This window comes from Mercenaria mercenaria, chromosome 10 (genome assembly GCF_021730395.1).
Source record: "Mercenaria mercenaria strain notata chromosome 10, MADL_Memer_1, whole genome shotgun sequence".
NCBI lineage: Eukaryota > Metazoa > Mollusca > Bivalvia > Venerida > Veneridae > Mercenaria > Mercenaria mercenaria.
The window spans coordinates 34,011,316-34,035,569 of record NC_069370.1 but is presented as its reverse complement, the minus strand read 5'-3'; the positions used below and the strand labels follow the sequence as shown (position 1 = coordinate 34,035,569).

The 24,254-nt window shown below is 35.1% G+C and overlaps 1 protein-coding gene across 1 annotated transcript; it reads left to right on the top strand.

Moving 5' to 3' along the window:
* The first annotated feature begins 289 nt into the window (after positions 1–289).
* Positions 290–23,115, top strand: LOC123559431 (uncharacterized). Its single transcript, XM_045351247.2, has 9 exons — positions 290–446; positions 3,725–3,858; positions 4,646–4,774; positions 6,742–6,805; positions 7,410–7,537; positions 8,121–8,239; positions 14,550–14,682; positions 16,676–16,772; positions 22,924–23,115. Exons 1-9 carry the CDS (start codon positions 374–376, stop codon positions 22,980–22,982), a joined length of 936 nt encoding a protein of 311 aa, XP_045207182.1. The 5' UTR covers positions 290–373; the 3' UTR covers positions 22,983–23,115.
* The last annotated feature ends 1,139 nt before the right edge of the window (positions 23,116–24,254 follow it).

The following is a 24,254-nucleotide window of genomic DNA, read 5'->3' as shown; positions in this document are numbered from 1 at the left end:
TTAATTATTATTTGCATAAGAAATTAAACTTAATATTCATAAATGCTATTTTTACTTGTGATATTAATGTCAGGAAAACTTAAACAATTTGGGCCGAATACAGCCAAGTAAATTTGGGCCGAATCAGCCATGACCCAAGACAGAAACGATTCAACACACCCAGTTTTCAAAGTCAGTGATTAGAAATTGTTTTTGCAATATAATAAAGTTTTTGATATATTATACTTCTTAATAATATTGTTACATGCTTGTAATTTCTTGTATCTTTTTTTTTCATATCAAAAGTAAGCACTCAATTTTTTGTTCTCTAGAGACATTATACTTTTAACGGATTTACACAGTTACTCCCCTTTTACATGAAAATACTGTCAACATGAGGAAGGACAAGGAATGGTCTGATGCGTTGTTGAAGTTAGTGTCGGATCTAAACAATTTTAATTATGCAGGTAAGTTATTCATGGTCACAAATAACACATTTGAGATATGTGTTTATCTCGTTTATTTATTTTCCAAATAAAAATCTTTCGGTTTTCACCATGATTGACATGAACACAATCACCAGGCTGGTAACATTGCCCGATCGGGCTTATGACACAAAAAGTAATATTCCTTGAAAAATAATGAAGATATTTCTTTCAAACTTGGTCCATTTGTTAAGCATAACAAATGATACAAATTAGAATAAAAATAACTTGGTTGCCTTCAGTTTTGGTAAAATTATTTCCCCTTTTCAGATTTGTATGACGCATAATCTTTGAAGTCCAGAAAAACAATGTTCTAATGCTAAGTTTAAGACAAAAAAGGGTTAAATGGCTTTCTAATGCTCTAAATTATTGCGCTAGTACATGAATGTAAACATTTTATTCTGCTTTCACTTACAACATTATAGAGAAATGTTAGTCCTAAAAAAATTGCTCATACATCTGCACTAAAAACAAGTATTTACCCTAAATATATAGAATAAAGGTATTGGCGCACAAGTCTGGAGCACTGGAAAGCCATTGAACCCTTTTCTGTTTTAAACATTGCATTAAAACATAATATTTTTGGACTTCAAAAATTATGCATCATAAAAATCTGAAAAAGGGAAGTAATTCTAACTAAACTGAAGGCAACAAAGCTATTTCTATCTTGATAAGCATTATATGTTATGCTTAATAAATGGACCAAGTTTGAAAAAAATATCTTCATTATTTGTCAAGAAATATTACTTTTTGTGTCATAAGCCCGATCGGGCAATGTTACCAGCCTGATCACAGGAGTCTGAAATTCTATCAATAAGACCATAGAAGTCTATATTTATATAAAGAAAATACCCCCCTATATATAAAAAAACTGTTTTTAAACTGTTTTTTTTATATATAGGGGGGTATTTTTTTTATAAAAATAGACTTCTATGGTCTTACTGATAGAATTTCAGACTCCTGTGACACAATCAAAGGGGCCCGGCACATGAGTGGATTAACTTAAGTTTAAGGCGTAAAAAAAAAATTTCTTTGTTTCCGGTATCCCGACCTACCCTAAATTTTTGGCCCGACCCTAAATGTTTTTATGGCCTTGGAGAATATATTTTTCAACTTTTTAACAAAAAGTTGCAAAACTGCACTTTTTATGCTTTAAACATGGCCAGTGATGTTAGAAATCAACTTACTGATGCTCTAAAGGCATAACCCCCTTATTTGGAATCATTTTTTGACACAAAAATAATTTCCGGAAAGTCTCCCTTAATAAAAAAAAATTCCAAAAAAAAAAAAAATTTTCCGACCTACCTACCCTATTTTTTTTTGAGCATGTTACCGGAAACAAAGAATTTTTTTTTTTAGGCCTAATGACTTATTTAAGTACTAGTTATAGATATATTAGTATGATTTCTTACATAATTATTGCTCTAGGACTCAAAAATAAGTCATTAAACTTAATCCACTCATGTGCCGGGCCCCTTTGAACACAATGTTATAGCGAAAATGGCCTTCGCTATACAGGAGTTGACACTCCACAGAAAAGGTTCCTAACCCTAACAGGCAGATATAACTACAATACAGGTCACTTACTACCCAGATGGCCCTGGATTTCAGTGGATGATACAAAAGTACATGTACAATCAATGGAGTCTGGTCGTGAAGAGATGCTGCTCGTCGGTGATTGGTCCTCATGGCCATGTGATAGGAATCCTTCTCTCTGATTGGCTGGTTCTCCTGTGACTTCTTACAATGACCTAACTAACCTTAACTACGTTCCCACTACAATGTTGTCAATATATTACAAACTGTAGTCCAACTAATTTGACGCGATCCTAGGAAATATTGGGATAATTTTTTCATATGGACAGTATCCCCACTCGCGTCAAACACTCGAAAGACCAAAATAGTTGAAGCAATTTCCGCTGAAATTTTCATCGCTGCCGACGCTTTACATGCTATAGGTTTAAAATGCCGATTATTTCAAGAATCGGATATAAATTCAAATAAACTTACATGTATTGAAAGGGGATTCAATTCCTCATTAATCTATGTAAAAATTATCAAATAATATCCAAAATTACGAATTTTCTGGTGATTTAAACCTTTGTATGTACTGTACAGGACCAACGTTTACGGTGTGTTTACACGCCATATAAAATCAATATTTAAACTTTACATTCATGACTGTGTACTGTGATTTATCTTCCATTATTTTGGTCCTTCAAAGTTTTGACGTTTAGATGCCAGTCACAGATATAAAACAATCTGAACGTCGAATTATTTTTACTATTACAAACTGGTGATTCAATTTCATTACACATTTTTCCTATACTTGTCCCTGTCTCAAATCTGTGAAATATTGAAGTCCACTATTGACCTAAAAAACTAACACATTTAGGGTTTTAGGTCATAGCAAGAACCCAGAGGATTCCAGCAATGTACCAATTTTTAATTAGGATCATAGAATGGGAAACAAACATCCCCTGTGGCAGGGGAGGAAAATTCATTTGTCTGTATTGTCCAGGTTGTCCCAAAGCTTGTACGGACAAGTGAAATTTGACCAGAATTTACAATATAACTATCATACGGATAAGTACAAAATAGCAATTGACAACAACAGACAAGCAAGTCAAAATCAGATTTTGCCGCCCATGTGTGGTTTAAAGGCCTATGCTAGAATTCGGGGCGGAATTTTCCCAATATTAGAATTTCTTCAAACTTTGGATATTGAAGGACAATCATCTAAAAAACAAATATTTGCATTAAAAATCATAGGTCACCTGTATTGAAAAAGAATTATCTGCCCTTGAAAACGTCATTTTCCCCCAAAATGCCATTTTCAATTAATCTGGATGAACAAATGAACTTTTCGATATATTTGATCTTCAAAAATTCACAAATTCATATCCGTACAAAATAGCCATTTTTTTACTCAAACCAAAAAAGATTACCACAAACATTGTTCTTTGCCAAAACCATAGGCTGGGAATCCAGTCTGACAATTTCAAATTATTTTTCTGTCTACAAAATGATAATATTAAAAACTTGATGAATGCCAATTAACACATATTAGTGCAATTTTAGAGGGATCTTTAATGCATAGGTATGATTTATTCTTACAAAACACAAATTATCAACGGCTTCCAGGGTACCCAGACCACAAAATTTCACGCCCATGCTTGCTGTTTGTCAGTCTGTTTTAATGGTCATGAAATAGTTGTAACTTAATCATGTAACCTACAACACTTTTGTTCATATTACAGACCCTAGCAAGGACCCAGCTCATGCAGGCTGTGTTCCAATCTACATTGATGGTCACAGAGTGGGTGTGGTGCCTGAAGATGTTCTAGCAGAACTTACCAACTATCCAGATGTCTTCAGCATTCATAATGATAATGTAAACTGACAGTGTTTAATGAGTAAACATTTTTGTAATTAAATTTTCGATATTTAAGGACTTATATTGTACTACCGGTATGAATATTTTACAGTTGAACCTGCTTAGCGGCCACCAGTATTTTGCAGCAACTTGTCTTAGCTCTCATAACCTAAAATTCCTAATTGACTTTCTGTTTTAATATTAACCCTTACCCTGCTATATTTCTATAATGGACTGGTCCATCTTTTAATTTGGACAGTACCTCTTATTACTCAAAGGGGTTTTCACTGAAAATTTACTGACTGAATAGCGAACAGTGCAGACCATGATCAGACTGCGTGGATGTGCAGGCTGATCTTGGTATGCACTGGTCGCAAAGGCAGAATCATCTGCCGCCAGCAGACTAAGGGTTAAACAGCCACTTGTCTTCAGCGGCCAGATTGTATCTCTCCCTTGGCTGGTTGCTAAATACAGGTTTGACTACAGTTGTCTCAAGATTACAGATTGAGCTTTCTAGGGTTAAATTTTGGGTAAAGACTTTCATTTCTATCTATTTTTAGCATTAGTAAGTAAGTAGACTTTTTGGTAGACAAATCTTCAGAAATGTGCCTTTGCGAATAATTTGAGAATTTAGCCATCACAGTATGTGTATGTTTGTATTTAATTTTCAAGATGACTGAAAAGACCCAGTGCTACCATTTGCCTTTTTAAAGAAGAAATTCACATACATTCCTTTAGACAACCCATCTGTGCAATTTGAATTATGTTGATCTTTACATTATTGCAAACGAAATGAACATTTCAGTCAAACAAATCTGTTCATCTAAATGAGAAATTATCCACTGTGGAGGAGAGGTCAAAGGCTTTTGAGCAGGTACTTCAGGACTTGAGACATAAAGAGAAATTTGTAACACTGAAAGGGTGGAGAAATGAGGTAAGGGTACAATTAAGAAATAATATGTCCCCAACAGTAATTTTATTGCATGATAACACACAGCTTTAGTCTTCTATGTTTACTAGAAAAACAAATCAGGCCGGGGCCTCCGTGGCTGAGTGGTTAAGGTCACTGACTTCAAATCACTTGCCCCTCATCGATGTGGGTTTGAGCCTCACTCGGGGCGTTGAATTCTTAAGCTGAGGAAGCCATCCAGCTGGCTTACGGAAGGTCGGTGGTTCTACCCAGGTGCCCGCTCATGATGAAATAATGCACGGAGGGGCACCTGGGGTCTTCCTCCACCATTAAAGCTGGAATGTCGCCATATAACCTATCATGTGTCGGTGCGACGTTAAATCCAACCAAAAAAAAAAACAAAACAAAAAAAAACAAATCAGGCCATGTTAGAATGGTTAATAATACTTCCTTTTATTTCTCTTTTTGCTTTGTACCCCCAAAACTATGGTCAAAGATTCAGATACAAGAAATACTCTAATTCCTTGTAAAAAGACCCCTTGAATCTTAAACAGGCATACTATCATGGAAAAAACAGTATTGGTCTATTAGTATAGTGGAAGACACTCGAGAGCATCCCAGAATTTTCCAGTATCCAGACCAAGATTTTAACCTCGACCTCTAGACTGACAGTCAAGCACAATATCCGCTGAAAGGGACTTGACTCCATGTTTCGGATAAAACTGATTTTTCTTCAAAATTGATTATATAATGAACATTATAATATGAGTTTTTGTTTCTAAACTATCTTAGAACGTGCAAAATCTAGAAGAAAAAAAGACATGTCCGAGTTGGGAATTGAACCCGGTCCACCTTGGCAATAATAACGTTCCTTCCTTCTTGACCAATACACCAAAGTGGAATTACTTAACGACTGCTAAATATAAAGCTTTATAATTAATGCAGTTTACATCTGGTACCCAGTTACGAACGTTTTTTTATTATTTTAAATGGAAAAATAAGTAAAAGCAACTAATTCTTATGTTTTTCCATAACATATAATTTGTCAGTAACTAAGTTTCAAAGCCTTCTTAAGAAATGTAGCAATAATTTCCTGATATCTAATAGTTTTCTCTTTTTTATTGTCGTATGATCTGGAGGTCAGTGCTTTTAACCCCTGGGTCACCCATGGGTTGGATATAGCTTTTAATTAAACTTAGATTTTAGTAATCACTGTAGGAGCTGCCTTGAGCATTGTATAAAAGATTAGTCTCATATCAAGCATTGAATATAAAACAAGGTATACAAATGTCATGTAAATATTTAGAATTCATTTTCATTTGTTTCCCTTGAATATCTCAGGAACTGATACATACTGTGAAATCATTAATATTCGTGGGGGACTAATTTTTGTGGATTTCATGGTTCAGCCAATTCACGAAATTTAATCCCAACGAACAAGTAAAATTCCCATTCATTTTATGTTCAAAAGTTGAAATCCACAAATTCATATCCCCACGAAATTGCCATTTTGACCAAAACCACGAAATTTCATGCCCACTAAATTAAATGATTTTACAGTATGTCATTTTGATACATTGCTAGATTGCAAAGGAGGAAGTGAAAGCATGAGAAGCATAGCTCCATTTGCATGATTTTCCTTTTTTTTTCCTTCTTGAGTTTTTCACATTATCACCATTTTGAAAATATAGGACTAGAACCTTGACTTTATAGAAGAAAATTGAATGAAAATTTTCTACAACACAATGATAAGTGGCAAAACGAGCATTTGAAAGTCTTAGACAATAACTTCCATGAATGGAATTGTTTATTTGTGTATTATTTACTGATAAGATTACAGTTCTTATTTGCTCTGAAAAAGCAGTAAGGGTGTGAATTAGTTGCAGTGATAGCTCTTGTTTGTTAAGTTAGTACAGATTATGGGGACTTAAAAGGATTTGGACTGACATGTTTTAATTTCAGAATATGCGATATATCTTTTTTTTTTTTAGAAATACAGTATATACTACAAGCTTGGAGAACCCCCACTTTGTCATGTGGAGAGAGCCGGATGTCGTAAGAATTACTTGTGTTTTGACAAATTAATTTCAGACAAAGAAATTCATTTCAAATTTATATGCAGCTGGGCAAGAATGAATAAGCAAAAAAGATATGCATTAGGATTTCTAAATCTAGTTTATTTCAAAATTGCATTAATTCCAACGTCTTTGGGGGACCTCCGTTTATGTTGTTAAGGTCACTGACTTCAAATCACTTTTTCATCTTTTATGGGTTCAAAACCTCACTTTGGTGTAAAATTCTTTCATGTGAGGAAGCCATCAAGAAGATCACTGCTTCTACTTAAGTGCCCTCATGTGCCTGCAATAATGCATGAAGGGGTACCTGGGGTTTTCCTCCACCATGAAAAGCTGGAAAGTTGCCATATGACCTATAATTGTGTCTGTTTGCTATGAAACCCAACAAAAAACAAGACTATAACCAGCCTCGAGACAACATGTTTGCACTTTATTTGTACATGGATTATTAAAGTATTCTAGTAAATTAAGAAAATGAATTGAAAGGCAGCTTTGAACAACAACTTGCAATTTTACTGTAACAGTAAAAGAAGTAAAAAAGTGCTAAAAGACATTAAATTATTTTCAGTTTTGTTGAATTTCAGCTCTGTTTGGTTTTATTCAATATGGTGTGCATGTGAATGGATATACATTAAAAGATGGACAGTTGAAGATGTGGGTAGGAAGACGATCAAAAACCAAACAAACATTTCCGAATATGCTTGATAATATGGTATGATATATTTACTGTTCTTTTCAGTTTTTATAAAGGTGTAGATGCCCTAAATCAGAAATTGCTATAACAAAAGTATTAAATCATTTCCACTACTACTTGTAAATGCTGTAAAATAATTTCATTTTGTGAGCTTGAAATTTTATGGTTTTGTCTAAAAGTGGGATAGGAACTCGAGAGTTTCAAATTTTAAAGATAAAATGAATAGGAGTTTGTTTGTTTGGACTTAATTTCGTGGCTATACGAAACCATGAAATCCTCGAAAATTAATCCTCTACAAACATTATTTGTTTCACAGTAGTGCAGCTTGTGAATTCAAAACAACTGGGAATATTAAAGAGCACCAAAACATTATCCCCAAAATTATGAGCTATGAATTGCTGTCATTAGCTCACAAGAGCACAAGGTGCCCAGGATTAGATAGTGTGATCGCTCACCATCTGTCGTCCTCCATATGTACATAGTGCATTCATATCTCCTCTGAAACAGTTTTGTTGAAATGGATGAAAACAACATTGCATTGACTAGCACTGTTCAGCTGTTACACACAACTTGAACATGAATGTTATTTGTTTTTATACAGTGTGCAGGAGGTTTGACGTCAGGTTTAGGTGTAACAGAATGTACTATCAAAGAATGTCAGGAGGAAGGCTCTGTGGAAGATGAAACCCTGAAAAACCTAAAAGCTGTAGGATCCATTAGGTAATACATGAAACCCTTAAAAATCTCTATGACACCCTGAAAGCTTTTAAAGCTATAGGATCAGTTAGGTAATACATAAAACTATAGATCCATTAGGTAATACATGAGACCCTGAAATATGTCAAAGCTGTAGGGTCAGTAAAGTAATACATAAAACCCTGAAAGTTTTTATTAGGTAATACATGAGATCTTGAAAAACCTAAAAGCTGTAGGATCCGTTAGGTTATACACAACACCCTGAAAAACCTAAAAGCTGTAGGATCCATTAGGTTATACACTACACCCTGAAAAACCTAAAAGCTGTAGGATCCATTAGGTTAAACACTACACCCTGAAAAACCTAAAAGCTGTAGGATCCATTAGGAAATACATGAGACCATGAAAAACCTTTAAGCTGTAGGATCCATTAGGTTATACACAACATCCTGAAAAACCTAAAAGCTGTAGGATCCATTAGGTTATACACTACACCCAGAAAAACCTAAAAGCTGTAGGATCCATTAGGTTATACACAACACCCTGAAAAACCTAAAAGCTGTAGGATCCATTAGGTTATACACTACACCCTGAAAACCCTAAAAGCTGTAGGATCCATTAGGTTATACACAACACCCTGAAAAACCTAAAAGCTGTAGGATCCATTAGGTTATACACAACACCCTGAAAAACCTAAAAGCTGTAGGATCCATTAGGTTATACACAACACCCTGAAAAATCTCAAAGCTGTAGGATCCATTAGGAAATACATGAGACCCTGAAAAACCTTAAAGCTGTAGTTTTTATTGGGTTATAGTCATGACACCCTGAAAAATCTCAGAGCTGTAGGAGTCATTCGATAATACATGACACCCTGAAAAATCTCAAAGCTGTAGGAGTCATTTGATAATACAGTGAAACACCGCTCGCTCGAGGTCGCAAGGGGATGAGCAAAATGCTCGAGTTATCCATGGTTTCGAGCGACCCAAACATTGACCAACATACGAAGAAAATTGAAGTTTGTTTTACCAATTGTCATCGAGACCATTTCCAGAGAAAACGGTGATGCGTAATAAAAACACACTCGTGACATTTTCAAAAAAAAACATATTACAAACGTTATTTATGAGAGATCGTAAATGGCACATGTGAAGAAACAGCTGAGACATTTTTTTTTTATTTGAAGTACTGTAATCGAATTCGCAATTTTCTTCTCCAAATTAAGATCTCATAATTATCATGTCAATTTTATGAAAATGCTATCTTATTTCCTTTATTTTCATGCATACAACTGTTGATTAAAATATTAAGATCTCATAATTATTTCCTCGATCCCGCAGAAAAAAAGAAATAATTAATAACAATTTTGATCAATAAAATTTTTCTTCCACCTTTCATCAATAATTAATCTCATTATCAGATCAGATATACCGACAAACAAACATTTAAGATAGTCGGGGAATAGACCATGCAATTTTCACGACGTGAGAAAATTTTAAATTAACCGATACATTCTGACCGCCGAAGGTGTGAAAAATTTTGACACCTCTGCTCGAGTTTGCCATAAGCAACAAAGAGTAAATTAATACACAGGGACCAGGTGTCATGCTCGAGCGATCGAGTTATCGATGCTCGACCCAGCCATGGTAATTTCACATAGGAAATAGAAGGAAATCGGCCGGGACCACATGAATTGCTCGAGCGAGCCCGGGTGCTCGAGTCATCGATGCTCGAGCGAGCGGTGTTTCACTGTACATGACACCCTGAAAAATCTCAAAGCTGTAGTTTTTATTAGGTTATACATGACACCCTGAAAAATCTCAAAGCTGTAGGATTCATTTTATAATACATGACACCCTGAAAAAATTAAAAGCTGTATGATCCATTAGGTAATACATAAAACCGTAAAAGACATCAAACCTGTAGGATCAGTAAGGTAATACATAAAATCCTAAAAGACATCAAAGCTGTAGGATCAGTATGGTAATACATAAAATCCTAAAAGACATCAAAGCTGTAGGATCAGTAAGGTAATACATAAAATCCTTTAAGTCATCAAACCTGTAGGATCAGTAAGGTAATACATAAAATCCTAAAAGACATCAAAGCTGTAGGATCAGTAAGGTAATACATAAAACCCTAAAAGACATCAAAGCTGTAGGATCAGTAAGGTAATACATAAAACCGTAAAAGACATCAAACCTGTAGGATCAGTAAGGTAATACATAAAACCGTAAAAGACATAAACCTGTAAGATCAGTAAGGTAATACATAAAACCGTAAAAGACATCATAGCTGTAAGATCAGTAAGGTAATACATAAAACCTAAAAGACATCAAAGCTGTAGGATCAGTAAAGTAATACATAAATCCTTTAAGTCATAACCTGTAGTACAGGTTGTCGTAAGGTATACATAAAACCCTAAAGACATCCAAGCTGTAGGATCGGTAAGGTTATACAATAAAACCATAAAAAACATCAAAGCTGTAGGATCGGTAAGGATAATACATAAAACCCTTTAAAAGACTTTCAAAGCTGTAGGATCAGTTGATAATACATAAATCCTAAAAGACATCAAAGCTGTAGGATTCAGTTAGGTTAATACATAAAATCCTAAAAGACGTCAAAACGCTGTAGGATCAGTAAGGTAATACATAAAATCCTAAAAAAGAATCACAAACTGTAAGGATCAGTAAGGTTAATACATAAAATCCTAAAAGACATCAAAGCTGTAGGATCAGTAAGGTAATACATAAAATCCTAAAAGACATCAAACCTGTAAGATCAGTAAGGTAATACATAAAATCCTAAAAGACATCAAAGCTGTAGGATCAGTAAGGTAATACATAAAACCGTAAAAGACATCAAACCTGTAGGATCAGTAAGGTAATACATAAAACCGTAAAAGACATAAACCTGTAAGATCAGTAAGGTAATACATAAAACCGTAAAAGACATCATAGCTGTAAGATCAGTAAGGTAATACATAAAACCCTAAAAGACATCAAAGCTGTAGGATCAGTAAAGTAATACATAAAATCCTTTAAGTCATCAAACCTGTAGGATCAGTAAGGTAATACATAAAACCCTAAAAGACATCAAAGCTGTAGGATCAGTAAGGTTATACATAAAACCATAAAAAACATCAAAGCTGTAGGATCGGTAAGGTAATACATAAAATCCTAAAAGACATCAAAGCTGTAGGATCAGTTAGATAATACATAAAATCCTAAAAGACATCAAAGCTGTAGGATCAGTTAGGTAATACATAAAATCCTAAAAGACATCAAAGCTGTAGGATCAGTAAGGTAATACATAAAATCCTAAAAGACATCAAACCTGTAAGATCAGTAAGGTAATACATAAAATCTTAAAGAAATCAAGCTGTGGATCAGTAAGGTAATACATAAAATCCTAAAAGACATCAAACGTTAAGATCAGTAAAGGAAATTTACATAAAATCCTAAAAGACATCAAAGCTGTAGGATCAGTAAGGTAATACATAAAATCCTTTAAGTCATCAAACCTGTAGGATCAGTAAGGTAATACATAAAATCCTAAAAGACATCAAAGCTGTAGGATCAGTTAGATAATACATAAAATCCTAAAAGACACCAAAGCTGTAGGATCAATAAGGTAATACATAAAATCCTAAAAGACATCAAACCTGTAGGATCAGTTAGATAATACATAAAATCCTAAAAGACATCAAAGCTGTAGGATCAGTAAGGTTATACATAAAATCCTTTAAGTCATCAAACCTGTAGGATCAGTAAGGTAATACATAAAATCCTAAAAGACATCAAACCTGTAGGATCAGTTGATAATACATAAAATCCTAAAAGACATCAATGCTGTAGGATCAGTAAGGAAATTTACATAAAATCTAAAAGACATCAAAGCGTAGGATCATTTAAAGATAATACATAAAATCCTAAAGACATCAAAGCTGTAGGATCAGTAAGGTAATACATAAAATCTAAAGACATCAAACTGTAGGATCAGTAAGGTAATACATAAAATCCTAAAAGAATCAAACCTGTAGGATCAGTAGGTAATACATAAAATCCTAAAAGACATCAAACCTGTAAGATCAGTAAGGTAATACATAAAATCCTAAAAGACATCAAACCTGTAGGATCAGTAAGGTAATACATAAAATCTTAAAAGACATCAAAGCTGTAGGATCAGTTAGGTAATACATAAAATCCTAAAAGACATCAAACCTGTAGGCTCAGTAAGGTAATACATAAAACCCTTAAAGACATCAAACCTGTAAGATCAGTAAGGTAATACATAAAACCTTAAAAGACATAAACCTGTAAGATCAGTTAGGTTACATATGGTATCTTAAAAAAATACCCAAATTGTAGGATCCAAAAAAAGCCCTTTATCTATAGGACTGGTTAGTTAAAACATGGAATCCTTAAAACCTGTAAGATCAGTTAGGTATTATATGGTATCTTAAAAATATCTAAATTGTTGGATCCATTAGGTAATACATCCTTAATGTCATAGGATCCATTTGATGATTATAAGTCATGTGCATATTTATACACTTACCAGATGTTAGGTTTGCTGTCACCTTCATGTTATAAAAAAAACTATTCTAAACTTCACAGTTTTAATAAAAAATAATGAAAGAACTTTTGATTTAATTGCCAGAATAGCATTTCAGTGTAATGTTGTGAAATGTCAAGGTCACACAGTTTTGGTTTACAAAACATTGAAAATTGCAACATAAAATGCTGGACGATGGTCATAAAAGTTCCATAGTCTTATAGTTTAAACATAAAAATGTATTTTCTTGCCAATTTGTGCATGTATAAATAGAGAATATTAGGTTACTGTCCTATATATTTAAATTTATTAGGTGATGTCGAAGAAAATATAAACGTCGCTTAAACATTGTTTTTGTTTATCCTACCGTCTGATTTAAAATCATTCTTACATAAAAAATATAATTAGGTAGGTGTCTTGATTCGACAACAGTTTAAAAATTAGTACGCCACTGATATGTGTGGCACAATCTCTTTGGTAACTTGATTTGAAATAGCTCTAAAAATCCCTAACATTATAAAATACAAGAGGTAAAATAAGGCTAACCTTAGATTTTTTACCCGACTTCTGTGTTCTGCTAAATATTATGATGAAACAACTTGAATTTGCTGCCAAGTGAAGGTTTACCCAAAGTTCAGTTGCTAGTCAGATACCCATTCTCAACAAGCAGTTGTTAGACCTTAAATCTATCGATAGGCCGTAACGCCACTTGAAAGAAAAAATATGTACCCATTCCTTGATGATCTGATTCAATAATATTCATTTCCAAATGCAATACTGTGAAATCATTAATATTTGTTAGGAATTAATTTTCATGGATTTCGTGGTTGAGTCAATCCACGAAATTTAATCCCAACGAACAAGTAAAATTACCATTCATATTATGTTCAAAAGTTGAAATCCACGAATTCATATCCCCACGAAATTGCCACTTTGACCAAAACCACGAAATTTCATGCCCACGAAATTAAATGATTTTACTGTATTCCTTGATTTAAGTGCAGAAATCAAAATATCCTTCGCAAACGTTCTGGATGACTCAGCTTCTCTTTCATTGAGCAAATCTGTTATAAAAACCTTCTTGTAGTAATTGCAAATATACATTGCCAGTCTTGTGTCTAATAAAATCTTGTTTTTGAAAATAGCTGAGGCTTAATCATTGCATAAATATGTCCTTGGTAGTTGGTCTCAAAAAACCAACAAAAAAAACAAAAAAACAAGATGGCTTCATTTTGAAAAAAATTAAAAAGAGAAGTCTGGCAAAAGTTTATTTAGTCACTGACCTAATAAAGCAAAATGTATTATACCCCTAGATTTTTGCCCTTTATTTAGCATGAAGGTAGGATAAATAGGTCATATAACATCATTTGTACATTATAATAGGCAAAAGTTATCTCGGCATTATCAATAGATCTTCCCAAAGTAGTATTTGATATCATTAACATTTGTGATGGTCAAGGTTTTATGGGTAGGAAACAGTTGTGTTCAGAATTGTATATTGTAAAATCATTTAATTTTGTTGGCATTAAATTTGTGGTTTTGGTCAAAACGGCAATTTCGTGGGGATATGAATTTGTGGATTTCAACTTTTGAACATAAAATGAATTGGAATTTTACTTGTTTGTTGGGTTTAAATTTCGTGGATTGACTCAACCACGAAAATTAGTCCCCAACGAATATTAATGATTTTACAGTAATAGCTCACTTCAAACAGAAAATTTTTCAGCCACAACTTCCCATATACCTATTTGTTTTCTGTCTTGCATGCTTTCAGCTACTGTTTCAAGGATTATAGAGGTGTAGAACCTGAGACACAGTACCTGTATGACCTTGAAGTGTCACCGGACTTTATACCAAAGAATGCAGATGGGGAGATGCAGAACTTCCAGTTATATACAATAGAAGAGGTTGGTTGTTCTATGATAATGTATAGTGATGATGATGATGTTTTTAGCTCGACTATTCGAAGAATAGTCTAGCTATTCTACTCACCCTGGCGTCGTCGTCGGCGTCACACCTTGGTTAAGTTTTTGCACGCAAGTACATACAGCTATCATTTAAAGGCATATAGCTTTGAAACTTATTTATTCTTTTTCTAGGTCAATTACCAACCTCACTGGGTCAAGTTCCATAACTCTAACATGTATTTTGAGCAAATTATGCCCCCTTTTGGACTTAGAAAATTCTGGTTAAAGTTTTACATGCAAGTTACTATCTCCAAAACTAATGCAGATATTGAATTGAAACTTCACATGTGACTTCAGGGTTATAAAACTAGTTGATAGCATCAAGTCCCATAACTCTGATATGCATTTTGGTCAAATTATGTCCCCTTTCGAACTCAAAACTCTTTTGAGTAATAATTTCCTGCTTCTGTGACAATATTTTGAATAGTCGAGCTTGGCTGTCTTATGGACAGCTCTTGTTGATGATGACAGTGATGATGACACTGATGATGACAATGATGATGACTCTGATGATGACACTGATGATGAAAATGATGATGATACTGATGATGAAGATGATGCCAAAGATGATGATGATGACTGATGTTGTTGTTGTTGATGATGATTATGACAATGATGATGACAAAAATAACAGCACTTCTGTTGCTGCAGCTAATAACAAGAGTTGTGTGTAGATAAGGGTATTGTGTTGGTGATTATGCTGATGATAGTATTGATGTCAATATTGAAGATGTTTATGATGATGATACTACTGATCAAACTTCAGCTGTTTTTGAGATTTTAAGACTAATACCACCTGTACACCTATATACTGAAAACCCCTGGGAGAATAATAAGTACCAGCTAAAAATGGTCGGAAAAAGTTAATAAATGTTTTTGACCACACGAAAATCTACATGGGAAATTGAGATGAAGATTTTACAAGCACATTTTGAACTAGTATGACACTTCACCATGTATTGATTTATGGAATGATATCCTTCAAGTACATTGTACTTGTGTTACAAGTATGAATTTTAAACTTCTCAAATATATTTAGCGCTATTTGAGATGTATGTTGATATTACATTAAAAATTGGGGGTGGGGGTGGGGCATGTCAAAAAGAAATAATACTGTGCTAGTTATCAATCATTTTTTTTTCAATCATTTTTGACTAAATTTAGGGATGATGAAAGGAAACCCAGTGTTTGATAGTTTCATGGATTATTGAATGAGATTTTTATATATTCTTAACAGAAAAAATATAGATATTTTACAAAACTCAAATGCTTTGTAGAAAGAAGACTTTTTAATAAAGATATTCTATTCGCTCAATGTACAGATTCTCTGACAAATTCTGGAATTTAGAAATGATTATGAAAATCCTTAATCTTTTAGACATACATTGTATTTGAAATGGAATTTACATTATATTAATCGTTTAACTACTGCAAAATCATTAATATTCATGGGGACTAATTTTCGAAGTTATAAGTAAATCCACAAAATTTAGTCCCAATCAACAAGTGAAAGTCCCAGTCATATATATTCAAAATCTTAAGGGGGCCTCCATGGCCGAGTGGTTAAGGCCACTGACTTCAAATCACTTGCCCCTCACCGATGTGGGTTTGAGCGTTACTTGGGGCTTGAATTCTTCATGTGAGGAAGCCATCCAGCTGGCTTACGGAAGGTCGGTGGTTCTATCCAAGTGTCTGCCTGTGATGATATGATGCTGGAAAGTCATCATATGACCTAAAATATGTCGGTGCAACGTTTAACCCAACAAAAAAACCCCCCAAAAAATAAAAAATCTGAAATCCACAATTCATATCCCCATTAAAAATAGCAGTTTTTACCTTAACCAAGAAATTCATTCCCGCAAAAATAAATGATTTCACAATATAAAAGGTGTTATTTTGTTCATTCAAAGTAAATAGTTTTGACTTTTTTCAGTTACAAAACCTGATTATAGCGGGAGAGTTCAAGCCAAACTGTGCCCTTGTTATTGTTGATTTTCTGATACGACATGGATATGTTACACCTGATGATGGTATGTGAGGATTTATATTCTTGATTTTTGTTTCCACTATTCGAAGAATATTGGTAGGTAGAGCTATTGGACTCACCCATGCATCCACATCTGCATTGGTGTCCGGATTTGATTAAGTTTTTGTATGTAAGCTGGTATCTCAGTAACCACTTATGGGAATGGATTGAAACTTCACACTCTTATTCACTGTGAAGAACTGACTTACATTGTACATGTTCTATAACTCTATTTTGCTTTTTTACAAAATTTTGCCCCTTTTTATGCCCCCGAAGGGAGGCATATAGTTTTTGAACCGTCTGTCTGTTGGTCTGTCAGTCTGTCGGTCTGTCGGTCCATATCTTTGTCATCGATGGATGGATTTTCAAATAACTTGGCATGAATGTGTACCACAGTAAGACGACATGTCGTGCGCAAGACCCAGGTCCGTAGCTCAAAGGTCAAGGTCACACTTAGACATTAAAGGTTATTGCATTGATGGGCGTGTCCGGTCCATATCTTTGTCGTCGATGGATGGATTTTCAAATAACTTGGCATGAATGTGTACCACAGTAAGACGACGTGTCGCACGCAAGACCCAGGTCCGTACCTCAAAGGTCAAGGTCACACTTAGACATTAAGGGATAGTGCATTGATGGGCGTGTCCGGTCCATATCTTTGTCATCGATGGATGGAATTTCAAATAACTTGGCATGAATGTGTACCACAGTAAGACGACGTGTCGCGCGCAAGACCCAGGTCCGTATCTCAAAGGTCAAGGTCACACTTAGACATTAAGGGATAGTGCATTGATGGGCGTGTCCGGTCCATATCTTTGTCATCGATGGATGGATTTTCAAATAACTTGGCATGAATGTGTACCACAGTAAGACGACGTGTCATGCGCAAGACCCAGGTCCTTAGCTCAAAGGTCAAGGTCACACTTAGATGTTAAAGGTCTTTTTTCATGATAGTGCGTTGATGGGCGTGTCCGGTCCATATCTTTGTCATTCATGCATGCATTTTAAAATAACTATGCATAAATGTGTGACACAGTAAGACTACGTGTCGCGCGCAAGTACCAGCTCCGTAGGTCAAAGGTCCTAAACTCGAACATCGGCCATAACTATTCATTTAAAGTGCCTTCGGGGGCATGTGTCATCCTATGGAGACAGCTCTTGTTTTACTTATATTTTTTCAGTTGACAAGGCTGGCCTCCGACAGCTCTTGTCTTATATGACATGGTAACATCACACCTGTTGATGGTATGTGAGGTTTGAAATCACTAATTTCCTTATATCACATGGTTACCTTTTGATGGTATATGAGAATTCATATTGTTGATTTCCTTATATATGCAGGCCATGTGCATAAGTAATTGCATCTGGAAGTGGTTTCAATCAATTAATTATTTCCTTTAAAATAAGCCAGTTACCTTCAATTTAACATTCTGATGCAGTTGAGGAAATAATACCTTTAGGAATGAATAACGATTTTATATCTTGACCGATTCATTTTATGCAAAAATGTAGATGAACTTTGTATTTGAAGTTTAACCTTTACCCAGCTAAATGTCTAAAATGGGTTGGTTCATCATACAATTACGGCAGTACCACTTGTTCAGCAAAGGGGTGTTCACATAAATTTTATTGACTTAATAGCCAATAGTGCAGACAATGATCAGCCTGCATGGACGTGCATGCTGATCTTTGTCTGCACTGGTCGGAAAGAATTACTTGCCGCCAGCAGGCTGAATGTAAAAGATTTACTTCATAATTTATACTTGTATGGTTGGGAATAGGGTATTGTGGCGAACCTTGGAATTTAGGAAGCTTGCATGAAGGCCATGCTTTTAGTTGAATTTTATTTGTTTGGGTCAAGGTCAAGATCATTCTTACTAGATATAGAAAAATGGTTTTGGTGAGGAACGTGAAAAGTATACCAAACCTAGTAAAATCTAAGGTAGATTTTTTAGAGACTAGTTTGATTATTGCTGAAATTTGAATTTCATAGACAAGTGGTCATAGTCTTACGCATTTTTGGTAGCTTTGGTGAAAGTCTGGGACTGTTACTAAAATGGAAAAATTAACTTTTTTGGTTATTAACTTCAGTTAGGAATGAGACATTAAACTTTACTCAAAACTTGACACCTCAGTATCTTGCACAGGGGTAAAGGTTCAGTTACATTGTGGTTTACTTGGGTCAAGGTCATCGTTCACCTGTAATTAAAATACAAAATATTTGTGAAGTAAGCAGACTGGTTACTTTAGGCAAGTAAGTGCTTAATAGAGGTTGTTGGTAGGCGTATTCAATTGGATTTCCCAATTTCCAGTGTATAGGACACCTAGATCCTGTATGATACAAGGAGTGATAAACACTTGAAAAGTTGATTAAGATATGTTTCAATTGCCACTGAACAAAGTGTTTACATAATTGATAACAGGAAGAAGAAACATTGTATGAACTCTTGACACGATTGTTAAGCTTTCACTTTACTCTGAATCAGAGTACATACTTTGTGTTAATTGTCAGAGCTTCTCTACTTTACATAGGTGGAGCACTTATCAATGTACATTTGTATCTAACTTCCTTGAAAAATCCAGGAACACTTTGAAAACACTCCAAGAACATTTTACTGGTACATAATCAAGGGACACTCTTGAGAACATTTTACTGGTACATAATCAAGGGACACTCTGAAAAATTTTACTGGTACATAATCCAGGGACACTGAGAACATTTTACTGGTACATAATCCAGGGACACTCTGAGAACATTTTACTGGTACATAATCCAGGGACACTCTGAGAACATTTTACTGGTACATAATCCAGGGACACTCTTGAGAACATTTTACTGGTACATAATCCAGGGACACTCTGAGAACATTTTACTGGTACATAATCCAGGGACCCTCTGAGAACATTTTACTGGTACATAATCCAAGAATGTTTTTAAGAACATTGTACTGGTACAGCATCATAACCACGCTGAGAACATTGCACTGGTACAAAATTAAGAAACATACTGAGAACATGGTTCTGGTACAGAATCCATGAACACTCTAAACATGGTACTGGTACAGAATCTATGAACACTCGAGATAGTGGCAGAAAGGGTTTAGAACGGATATAAATCTCACTGTTGGCCATGAAGTGAAATCTTCAGATATGAAAAGGGAGGGAGTATAGTGATAGACCCTGGTTTCTTTATCCTGAAGCTATCTCTTCTTAACCTTAATCCAACTGCAGCTCCCATTTGGTCAGCCTCTTTATAAGACTATTCATGGATTTCTACAGGTAGTAAACTCGACATTTTACAGTCAAGTGCCTGTTTTTAGCTCACCTGTCACATAGTGACAAGGTGAGCTTTTGTGATCACCCTTCGTCCGTCGTTAGTCCGTCCGTGCGTCCGTCAACAATTTCTTGTCTGCACGATAGTGGTTTCATTTATGATTTTATTTTAACAAAACTTGCACACAACTTGTATCAACATAAGATCACGGTTCCTTTCTTGAACTGGCCAGATCCCATTATGGGTTCCAGAGTTATGGCCCCCGAAAGGGCCAAAATTAGCTATTTTGACTTGTCTGCACAATAGCAGCTTTATTTATGATTTGATTTTTACCAAACTGGCACACAACTTGTATCACCATAAGATCTTGGTTCCTTTCTTGAACTGGCCAGATTCCTTATGGGTTCCAGAGTTATGGCCCCCTGAAAGGACCAAAATTAGCTATTTTGACCTTGTCTGCACAATAGTAGCTTCATTTATGATTTTATGTACCCCCCAACAACAAAGTTGTAAGGTTCAGGTTGTCTGTCTGTCTGTCTGTCCGTCTGTCCGTAGACGCAATCTTGTGCGCACCATCTCTCCTTATCCCCTTGACAGAATTTAATAAAACTTCACACAAGTGATCAGTACCAACAGTAGTTGTGCATGGGGCATGTTAGGTTCTTTTAGAAAAAAAATTTGCAGAGTTATGGGACTTTGTTTTTTTGTTACTATTCTGTATACATAGACACAATCTTGTGCGCACCATCTCTCCTCATCCCCTTGACACAATTTAATGAAACTTCACACAAGTGATCAGTAACAACAGTAGTTGTGCATGGGGCATGTTAGGTTCTTTCAGAAAAAAAATTTGCAGAGTTATGGGACTTTGTTTTTTTATTACTATACTATATTCATAGACACAATCTTGTGCGCACCATCTCTCCTAATCCCCTTGACACAATTTAATGAAACTTCACACAAGTGATCAGTAACAACAGTAGTTGTGCATGGGGCATGTTAGGTTCTTTCAGCGACAAAAATTGCAGAGTTATGGGACTTTGTTTCTTGTTAACATACTATGTACATACAGTCTGCATATGCAATCTTGTGCGTGCCTAATCTACCAAACCCTTGCACACAATTTAATGAAACTTCACACAAGTGATCAGTACCAACCCTAGTTGTGCATGGTGCATGTTACATTCTTTTAGATAAATATTCTGCATAGTTATGGGACTTTGTTTTTTGTTACTATACTGTATACATACAGTCTACATACATACAGTCCACATAATTATGCAATCTTGTGTGCATCAAATTGCAATGTACTGTGTCAGTGCATGCGGGGGGGGGAGGGGGATGGGGGGTACATTCATCACCTTTAGTGATAGCTCTAGTTTTAACGAAACTTGCACACAACTTGTATCACCATAAGACCTAGGTTCCTTTCTTGAACTGGCGAGATTCTGTTATGGGTTCTGGAGTGATGGCCCCTGAAAGGGCCAGAATTAGCTATTTTGACCTTGTCTGCACAATAGCAGCTTCATTTATGATTTGAATTTAATCAAACTTGCACAAAACTTGTGTCACCATAAGATCTCGGTTCCTTTCTTGAACCGGCCAGATCCCATAATGGGTTCCAGAGTTATGGCCCCTGAAAGGGCCAAAATTAGCTATTTTGACCTTGTCTGCACAAGAGCAGCTTCATTTATGATTTGATTTTAACCAAACTTGCACACAACTTGTATCACCACAAGATTTTGCTTCCTTTCTTCAGCTTGCCAGATTCCATCATGGGTTTCAGAGTTTTGGCCCCTTAAAGGTCCAAAATTGGCTATTTTGGCTTTTGCAGCCATATAGAGACTTCATTTATGGTTTTATTTGATACAAACTTCCAAAATATCTTCAACAACAATAAATCTTGGATTCCATGACAAATCAGATCCAATCATAGGTTCAAGAGTTATTTTATATCTGATTACCTCCCCTGATTGTAATCAAAATGGATTTATATCAGTAAGTACTTACAGGACTTATTTGAAATTTCATTATTGTTATTAGTTGGACTGAGACAATCAGGGTAGTTAACTATGGACTGATTTTATGTCAAATTACCTCCCTGTATTTCAAATTAAAATTGTTATATCTCCATAACTAATGAAGATACTGATCTGAAATTTCATTTATGTCAACAGATTTATTTGGCAGATCCTTCTTTTGTCCACATACAGTATTTATTTTTTTTTAATTACTTCCCTTTTACATTACTATAAATAGCTTATTTTTAGTAACTTTTTTTATTATTGGCTGTAGGGAAAACACGAGACCAGTTTTCTGTGGTACAACATGGATGGTACCTCAAATTTTTAGGTGTATTTTAACATATCTATACCTTGTAAGATTTTTTTTTTTTTGGTTAAATTTCTTCCCTTTGTTGTTCCTGTCCTTTGGACTTAGATATTTTTTCTGAGAACCTTCTTGTCCTGAAGTGCAATGATAACAGGTGAGCGATATAGGGCCATTATGGCCCTCTTGTTGAATGATCTGCTTCATGTGCAGTTGTATTGTAATATCAGGAAAAAAAACTTCAAGGAATTGAATTAGGTTTAATCCTTGCATAAGATATAAAAAAAAGGTATTCTCCTTGTTGTTATTTCTGTAAAACAATATTAAGAATGCAAATTTGGTGAAAACATTACATAGGCATAGGAGCAGGGAGGTGGGGAGGGGCAGGGGGGCTGCCTTCCTCCATCCCCCCACCCCCCCTCTCCAATTTTTAGTGTGAGGGGACTTAGTGCTAGGTCCTTAATCAAAATTTAAATAAAGTTTATGCTTCACATGTTTCAGTATATCTTATTGTACAGTGAATTGAACAAAAATTGTGTATTATCTTTTTCAGAACCTAACTACTGCTACATTATACAGAGAATGCACATGGCCCTTGAGCCGTCTCTCTAGAAAATGTGTGCACTTCAGGCAACATGGTTATAAAGTACTACAATCATTGTGCAGAACACTTCGATAGTATTCTGTGATTTCCGAGTTGTGTAAAAATTACATTTGATTTTACAAAATAAAGCTGTAATTTGGATTAGATGTTATTTTGTAATTTAAATAACAGGAGTGCCACGACGAGTGTTACTCACCTGTATCAAAGCACAAAAGGGTGTAACAAGAATGTTTCTCCCAAAATACTTTGAAGACTGAAGAAGATTAAGTTTATCATACAGCCGCATAATTATTTAAACAAGAGATCGCAGAGTGATCTTGGCGCCCACCATTGAGCCATTTTTGAATGTTCCAAATTTCAAGACTAGCTCAAGGTCAAAGTTTATTTCAGTAAACAAAACTGTGCATGTGGTCCATGCATATGGTTCAAATTTGAAAGCTGTAGCTTTAGAAATGTGAAAGTAGGTCACTAGATCTATTTCAAGGTTAAAGTTCATTTCAGTACACAAAACTATGCATGTGCTTCAAATTTGAAGGCTGTACCTTGAGAAATGTGAAAAGTAGGTACTAGGTAAAAGTCTAGGTCAAATTTCAATTCAGAACACAAAACTATGCATATAGTCAAAATATGAAGCCTGTAGCTTGAGAAATGTGAAAGTAGGTCACTAGGTCAATCTCAGGGTCAAAGTTCATTTCGGTACATAAAACTATGCATGTGGTCCAAATTTGAAGGCTGTAGCTACAGAAATGTGGAAGTAGGTAACTAGGTCAAGATAAAGGTCAAAGTTCATTTCGGTACACAACTATGCAAGTGGCCCAAATGTGAAGCCTGTAGCTTGAGAAATGTGAAAGTAGGTCACTAGGTCAAAATCAAGGTCAAATTTCATTTCGGAACACAGAACTATGCACGTGGTCCAAATTTGAAGCCTGTACCTTCAAAAATGTGAAAGTAGGTCAATGTCAAGGTCAAAGTTTATTTTGGTACACAAACTTTTGCATGTGGTCCAAATTTGAAGGCTGTAGCTACAGAAATGTGAAAGTAGGTCACTAGGTCAAGATCAAGGTCAACTCATGTGAAGGTTCATCTAGCCACTCGAAACTATACATGTGGTCCAAATTTGAATGTTGTTGGTTATGGAAGATTTTTAAAGTTTTTCCTTATATAAGTCTATATAAACCATGTGACCTCCAGGGCAGGGCCATATTTGACCCTAGGGGGGATAATTTGAACAAACTTGGTAGAGAACCACTAGATGATGCTACATTACAAATATCAAAGCC

Coding starts and splice junctions, on each gene's coding strand:
- LOC123559431 (XM_045351247.2), top strand. CDS start 374: ATGAGGAAGGACAAGGAATGGTCTGATGCGTTGTTGAAGTTAGTGTCG. Junction 3,859..4,645: donor TCAGCATTCATAATGATAAT/GTAAACTGACAG, acceptor TGAACATTTCAG/TCAAACAAATCTGTTCATCT. Junction 16,773..22,923: donor ATATGTTACACCTGATGATG/GTATGTGAGGAT, acceptor TATCTTTTTCAG/AACCTAACTACTGCTACATT.